The sequence below is a fragment of the Bactrocera neohumeralis genome, unplaced genomic scaffold (genome assembly GCF_024586455.1).
Source record: "Bactrocera neohumeralis isolate Rockhampton unplaced genomic scaffold, APGP_CSIRO_Bneo_wtdbg2-racon-allhic-juicebox.fasta_v2 cluster11, whole genome shotgun sequence".
Taxonomy (NCBI): Eukaryota; Metazoa; Arthropoda; class Insecta; order Diptera; family Tephritidae; genus Bactrocera; species Bactrocera neohumeralis.
Genome location: NW_026089624.1, coordinates 19,432,085 through 19,438,933, shown reverse-complemented (window position 1 = coordinate 19,438,933; position 6,849 = coordinate 19,432,085). Strand labels below are relative to the sequence as shown.

General features: G+C 36.8%; 1 protein-coding gene across 1 annotated transcript; it reads right to left on the bottom strand.

Annotated features, from left to right (window-relative positions):
- Window positions 1-1,243: 1,243 nt before the first annotated feature.
- LOC126766184 (trigger factor-like) lies at window positions 1,244-3,640 on the bottom strand. Its single transcript, XM_050484076.1, has 2 exons — window positions 3,191-3,640; window positions 1,244-2,918 (listed from the first exon to the last, which is right to left on the bottom strand). The coding sequence occupies exons 1-2, from the start codon at window positions 3,220-3,222 to the stop codon at window positions 2,342-2,344; spliced, it is 609 nt and encodes a 202-aa protein (XP_050340033.1). The 5' UTR covers window positions 3,223-3,640; the 3' UTR covers window positions 1,244-2,341.
- Window positions 3,641-6,849: the final 3,209 nt, after the last annotated feature.

Sequence of the window (6,849 nt, the reverse complement as noted above, 5' to 3'; positions counted from 1 at the left end):
CCTTTGGTGCCATTTGGTTTTTTGTCTCGCTATTCGCTCGACTTGGTGAACAAGCTCAAACAGTTCCAAGTGGGCTGTTGTTGGTTGAAAACTTATTAAAGTATACTTTGAATAAAATCAAACTTGATTGCTTGGCTGCTAAAGACTTACTGGCTTTATTGAGAATATAATTTTGTGGCTTAACTTAAAATTGAACTAACAGCTACCTATGTGTTAGTTCATATACCTTATTCTATATACTTAATTCTATGAATTACAAAACATGTAGGAAACTGGAACCGCAGCTCTTCATACGTTGTGGTTCCTTTTATTGCCGACTTTGTTTGTTTAGTCTATTGGCAGCTAGCATCTGATTGCGAGCGCTGCCAACTGGCGTGGAAGCATAATGACTTCAAGATTGATGGGAATCATCCAAAACTGCTGATGTCGGATGTTTCCTGCAGAATGAATTTAGCGTATTGATGTGATGTTTAAAAGGTGGAAGTCATGGCGTGGAGTCATGTGTTAGCAATTAATTATATTTAAAAACCACGCTTACTTTTTCCAGCAATACACACGTCTTTTTACTTTGGAAACACAAGTGCACCAAAATGATTTATTTTTTTCCTGTTCTCAAAATTCTCAAGTCTTTTAACCTCTAGAAAATAGTATCCTGCAAAATCTCGTTAAGCTTAGACCACGCACAACTCTTCAAAACGCACTCATTCTTTTTGTTTAACCCTTGTGTTGCCACCCGGATACCCTGGTACCCACCGCAGTGTATTTTGTTGAATATTATTTTTTCTAAAAAAGATAGGCTAAAATCCTCTTGGATCCCCATGGTTTAATCGATTATCTAGCGAATTGCCCATTATACATAGTTTAAATTGTTTTCTAACTTCGGAAATGTTACATTTTAAAATAAGAACACGTCTCAGCCACCCGGGTACCCGGGTACCCCGATAGAAATTCGTGTAATACATTACGATTATAATTTTATTTTATATCTAAAAGGAGTAAATAAGTATTTATATGCTAACTATAACAAATTATGTTCATTTCTAATTATTTATTGATATTTCATTCAAAATTTTTCAATTTTTTTGTTCAAATTATTACTTATATTTCACTATGTAAAAAGCTAAAAATTCATTTCATTTTTTTTTCATTTCATTCATTCATTTTTTTAACTTCATGTCGCAAAATAATATTATTATTATTATTATATTTTAAGAATTAATTAAAAAATTAAGAAAAATTAAAAATTAATTATTGCAATGTAAACATTTAGAAATGTTCACCGAATGCTGATCGCATACGGGCTTATCGCACTCAACGCAGGATTTCCGTGTCTTTCGGCGTTTGCGAATAGGCTGCTCGTTACAAATGTAACAAGATCCAATAACAGCTTTTCTCCCAGTGGCGTCTCGACGTTGGTCATTTCTGAGTACCACCTCTACTATTGGCCTTTCAAAGAAACTTTCGACTGCGATTTTAGTAGAGTGGTTTCGCATTATTTGCTGATTCGGCGCTCGCTCTTCGATCATCGGCATTGCTAACTCTTCTGACAATTGTCGAAGAAAAAGTCTTCGTCTGTTCATTTTCTTACGAAGCATGCTGTTATTTTCATAATAGGTTGACATAGGCAGCTACACCTGCAATGTCGAGGATATTGAAAAAGAAAGCCAACGGCCATCTACACGTTCGCCGTTGGGTGGAATACCTCGAACACATTTGATCCATGGTGTCAACTCCAGCTTTTGTTTGATTATAAAACAAAATAATTTCTGGTTTTTTGTGAGGTGCATCAGAAATTTCATAACCGTAGTGCATCGTACTAAGAAGTATTACAGCTTTGTTTTTCTTTGGAACGTATGAGCAGATAGTAGCTTTTTCATGAAATCCGAAAAGAGTTGACAGTACTTCTCTAGACCTTGACGGTTTCATATCTTGAGGTATAAACGTCTTATTTTTTTCAATGTACCGACGATAGCAAGTTTCCAAGATAACAGAGTCTCCGCCAAAGGTAAAGTTGTGAAAAATCTGTCCATGGTTATATTTCGGCAAGATCCTTTATAATCGCTGACCAGGTCTTTGACAACTCGTTCTGCTTGATTGACTTCTCGAGTATTACCTTGTTTACCTGTATACAAAATCCCTTTCAGTGGATAAGCATTACTTGCATCGCACAACCAAAATACTTTCAGACCGTATTTAGCAGGCTTGGATGGCATATACTGAGTAAACTTAGTTCTTCCTCTGAAAGGGTAGAGCTGTTCGTCGATGGTCACATGATCTGTGTTTGAGTTATTTGCACCAGCAGATATCAATACTCCAAAAAAGGAATACATCTCTGTCACTGTTACTTTTTTCCATACACGAGGTTCATTTTCTGGATGTTGTTTGATGTAAACTCGATACACGGCTTCTGCTTTTTTATTCGTGCAGCGAACAATAATATCGACCATTTCCAACGTGATATTTTTTTTAATGTTTGAGCGATTGACAACATTTCCGTACTCCTCTGAGGTCCAGCTCTTTGCCTCACAATATTTCTAGCAGGAATCTGATGATTTGGGCGTGCGGTTTTATTCCAAACTATTTTATCTTTTGCTATAAATGTTGTACTTGTATTGGGTGGAACACTTGAACTGTCTGACCGACTATTAGAAGTCGATACAGCTACTTCATTGTCGTCGCCCTCTTCCTTATCGTCGTCATCATCCTCTTCTTCTTCACCCTCTGGAGCTTCACGATCACTTGTATCCTCTTCAATTTCAGCTGCTCCATCCTGTTCGTAGTCTTCAGTGTCTGACGCTTCAATACCGTCCGGAAACCAATCGTCGTCCTCGCTGTCTGACGGATCTTCACTGTCGATCGCGGCGTCAACGTCCTCATCCAATTTTCTGATATACTCCTCTTTTTGAGCCTCGCTCAATCTAAATAAAAATAAACTTGAGTTTTACAATAATATTACATTTTGAATAATATCAAATATATACGGTGGGTTTTAACAATATGAATACGAAAAATACGAATAAAATAATTTTTTTCGATGAGTGTGGGCTACATACAGTAGTAAAATGTATTTTCGTATATTCTTGCATATAGCATCAAATAATATTTTATTCATATTTTTCGCATTCAATTTTCGATAAAATTAAAAACCCATCGTGCTAACTAAATCGTGTGTTTATTGTTTTTACGTTACCTCAAAAACTGCGATTTCGATAACTCCTCCATCCTTTTATTTATCTGACGTATATAAATAAAATACAATTACACGCTAAAGAACTATCCAAACAGCGATACGTTTGGCTTCTTCGAGTCAATAACAGAAACTGAACTATACAGCTTATATTCGTTTCACAGCATTCTCGAACGTTCCTGAAGTACAAACCAATTCAAAGAACGACCTGTTTCCCCACAACTCGAATTCCACGGAACTGGCCTTCGCAGAATCGAGAAATTTACATTAGAGCAGCGCGCGTTTTATTGCTGATTTAGGACTATGTAGGTGTCTGTACATAATTTATATGGTACTTTCAAGCAGAAATACCTTTCTAAGATGTCAGTAAATAGATCCTGATAGAATGCACTCAATTATTTTTACGTATAACGCACTTATACGCACCAATTTGCGTACGGGTACCCGGGTACCCTGGGCGGCAGACAGTATGATTTTTTTTGGGTGGCAACACAAAAGAAAACGTTGGAGACGCTGACTACAGTATTATACATTGCAATAAAGTATGTGTACAGGGTGGCGCACGAATCGTGCTAAAAAACAAACCGCATTAACTTTTTTTAATGAATGCATTACATTTTTTTTATGGTGTAAAAAATTTCATTTTATTTTGTATAATTAATTATTTTAAAAATTATGGACCGTAAATGACTTCATGCTCAACGACGTACTTGTATATGTGACACCTCATTAGAAAATTATTCAATACGGCCTGAAGGGTTGATTCCGGTATTGTAAGCTCAATATTAGCGAGAAACTTTTGTGGGTGAACATTATTTTTACCGCCAGGACTTTTACTGAAATACTTAAAAACTAATCTTTTGTTCTTTGATGGCGGGAACGCCCTTAACTTCATTAATTAGATCTGCCGCAACTTAATTTAAATTAACTTTTTCTCCTTCTAATAAAAAGTTTATTTTTTGAACAGAAGGATAAATGTCAATTTGCCGCTGAGCTAGCTGTTGTAAATGTAACCTCTTGGGCAGTACTCCCGACTAAGCATGAAAAAGCTATAGAAGCGGCAGTAGCTCACATTGGACCGATACCCATATCCATTAACGCATCACCACGAACATTTCAACTATACAGGTAAGTTTCAGTTTTTTCACATATTAACTAAAAAAAATGTTTCTACCTATTTTAGCAACCTGTTTAAAGAAAAGCAATTTTAAACGTAAGACTTTACTTTAAAAGATAAAGATCAAGACAGGTATCATAGGGAGCTAAAAAAATTGATATTGTCTACCTATTCGTCTTTCTATGGAATCTCTAGCTTCCAACAAAAATTAGAAAAACCCGTTAATTAGAGCTAGAACAAAAAGAAGTCCATACAAGCACTTGATTTTGATCGTTCAGTAATTGTGCCTTTTACAAAAATCCATGCCAAATTTTGTGAAGATATACATCTTGTAAAATCTAAAAGTTTTTCATACTTAAAACGAAGCAAGATAGATATAGTTTGTATAAATGATCAGGATGATGAGACGAGTTGAAGTCCGGGTGACTGTCTGGCTGTCCGCCCGTCCGTCCGTGCAAGCTCTAACTTGAGTAAAACTGAAGATCTCGATGAAACTTGATACACATGTTCCTTGGTGAAAAAGTAAGGCGGAGTTCGTAGATCAGCGTAATTGGACAACTTTCACGCCATTGAACGAAAACATATAAAGTGGATCGCCCTCTAATGTATTAAGTGTACATATCTCCAAGACCACTACAGCCACAATAGTCAAATTCACTTAAGACTCTCACCGACGGTGTGAAAATGGATGACACTATTAAAACAGTTTAAACCGATAAATAAATTTCAAACCCTTTGCTGATGATAGTATGTATATGTGTCAGAAATGGTATGAATTGCGCCAATACTTTCCTTAGCTCCTATATACCGAGTAAAAAAATTTTAGAACTTCCGAGTGACTTTATACCGCATACATCAGCCAAAATTTGAGTTATCTCAATAAAAATGAAGGGGCGTATTTTACTCCTAACAGTGTATTTTTGTGTCTAAAATCAGTGGCGGATTCAGAGGAAGGAAATGGGGGAGAACTTGCGAAGAGTACTAAGAGTCTCAGTGTACATTTCTCTGTTGCAATCGACGAAGATTTGAAGACGCGCTTTTCTAGAGAAGTATTGAATGGATTTCAACTAAGTTTGTTACTTCCAGAAAAAGTATGTGCTTTGAAAATCAAAGAAATGGAAAATCTTATTGGCTGCCTTTGGATTTTTGGAGAAGACGTTCTCGTTCACATTGTTTTGTATTGTAAAATTTTTCTATTCAATACATGAGCTGACTACAGTATTATACATTGCAATAAAGAAGTCACCTGCACGTTTACGATTTAAAATGTGTTGTTTTCCATTTTATATTAGAAGGTCGATTTGCATTTTTTCCGCCATGATATTAAACTGCATAAAAAATATTAAATTTAATACAATAATCTTCATGATTCATGTATATGTTAATTTACACCCAAATGCCTTTCCGAGGTCAACGATGATCAGATGCTACCACGAGGAGCGGGTGCAGATACCATTGCAGGCGCTGTTGCAGGTTCTGTTGCAATTCCAGCTCGGGGCGTTTGGGTAGGCCCGGTACGCGTCGGTAGCCGACCGAACGGTTGGCGTTATTGTCACTGGCGTATCTGCGTCCATGGTAATCTGTATCAAGGAGATTATTGATTATACTATACAAATCTGTCATACAATTCGACATAGGCAATTGTGCCACGATATGTGACATGAATCGGTCGTCGTACTGATCGACCTTTTTTTTTAGTTTTTTTTTTGTTTTTTTTTTAAATGTTGCTATTGGCATGTTGCTCGTTTTTTTTTATTTTTTTCATTTGATTAGTTTATTGTATTGCGGTTATATCGGTTGATTGTTTGCGTTGGCTGTATCGCGATCATCGGAGGTTAGTAGAAAGCATAGCGGTTGGGATAGCGTTCCGTTTTGCGTACTCTTATGTGACCGTCGAATCCGTAATGTTGCTTTTCTATGCGACCAAGCCGCCATTCAGTAGAGACCAGATAATCATCATGGATGAGCACACAATCTCCAAGTTTTGGAGCTTGTTCAGGGATCTTCCAACGGTACTTTTTTGTGGAGATCCTTTATGTATTCTTCTTTCTATCGGCGGTTGAAATTATGATGGAGAATTTTCATTCTTTCCCATCGACTTAATAGGGATAACGACTCCATACTTTGCTCAAGGATGGCCAGAATGGCTGCTCCTTTGAGAAAATATCCTGGAGTTAAGGCGGTGAAATCTGACGGATCTTGCGAGAGTACTGTGTGTGGCCATGAATTGCGAACGGCTTCAATTCGACTCAACTCATCGTAAACTCTTCATAATTGAATGACAGTTAGCCGTTTGAAGTCGGATTTGAAGCTCTTTACAGCTGATTCCCATAAACTGCCCATATGAGAAGCGCTTGGGGGTATAAATTTCCAATTGATATATTGGGGGCGTACTTTTGTACGATGTCAGGTAACACTTGGGTTAGGAAATCAAAAAAAAAGGTTTTTCTATGGCTCGTTGAGCTTCAATAAATGTTTTACCATTATCGCTAATGATTTTCGAATGGAAGCTACGTCGAGCAACGAAGCGATCAAATGCCGTGTT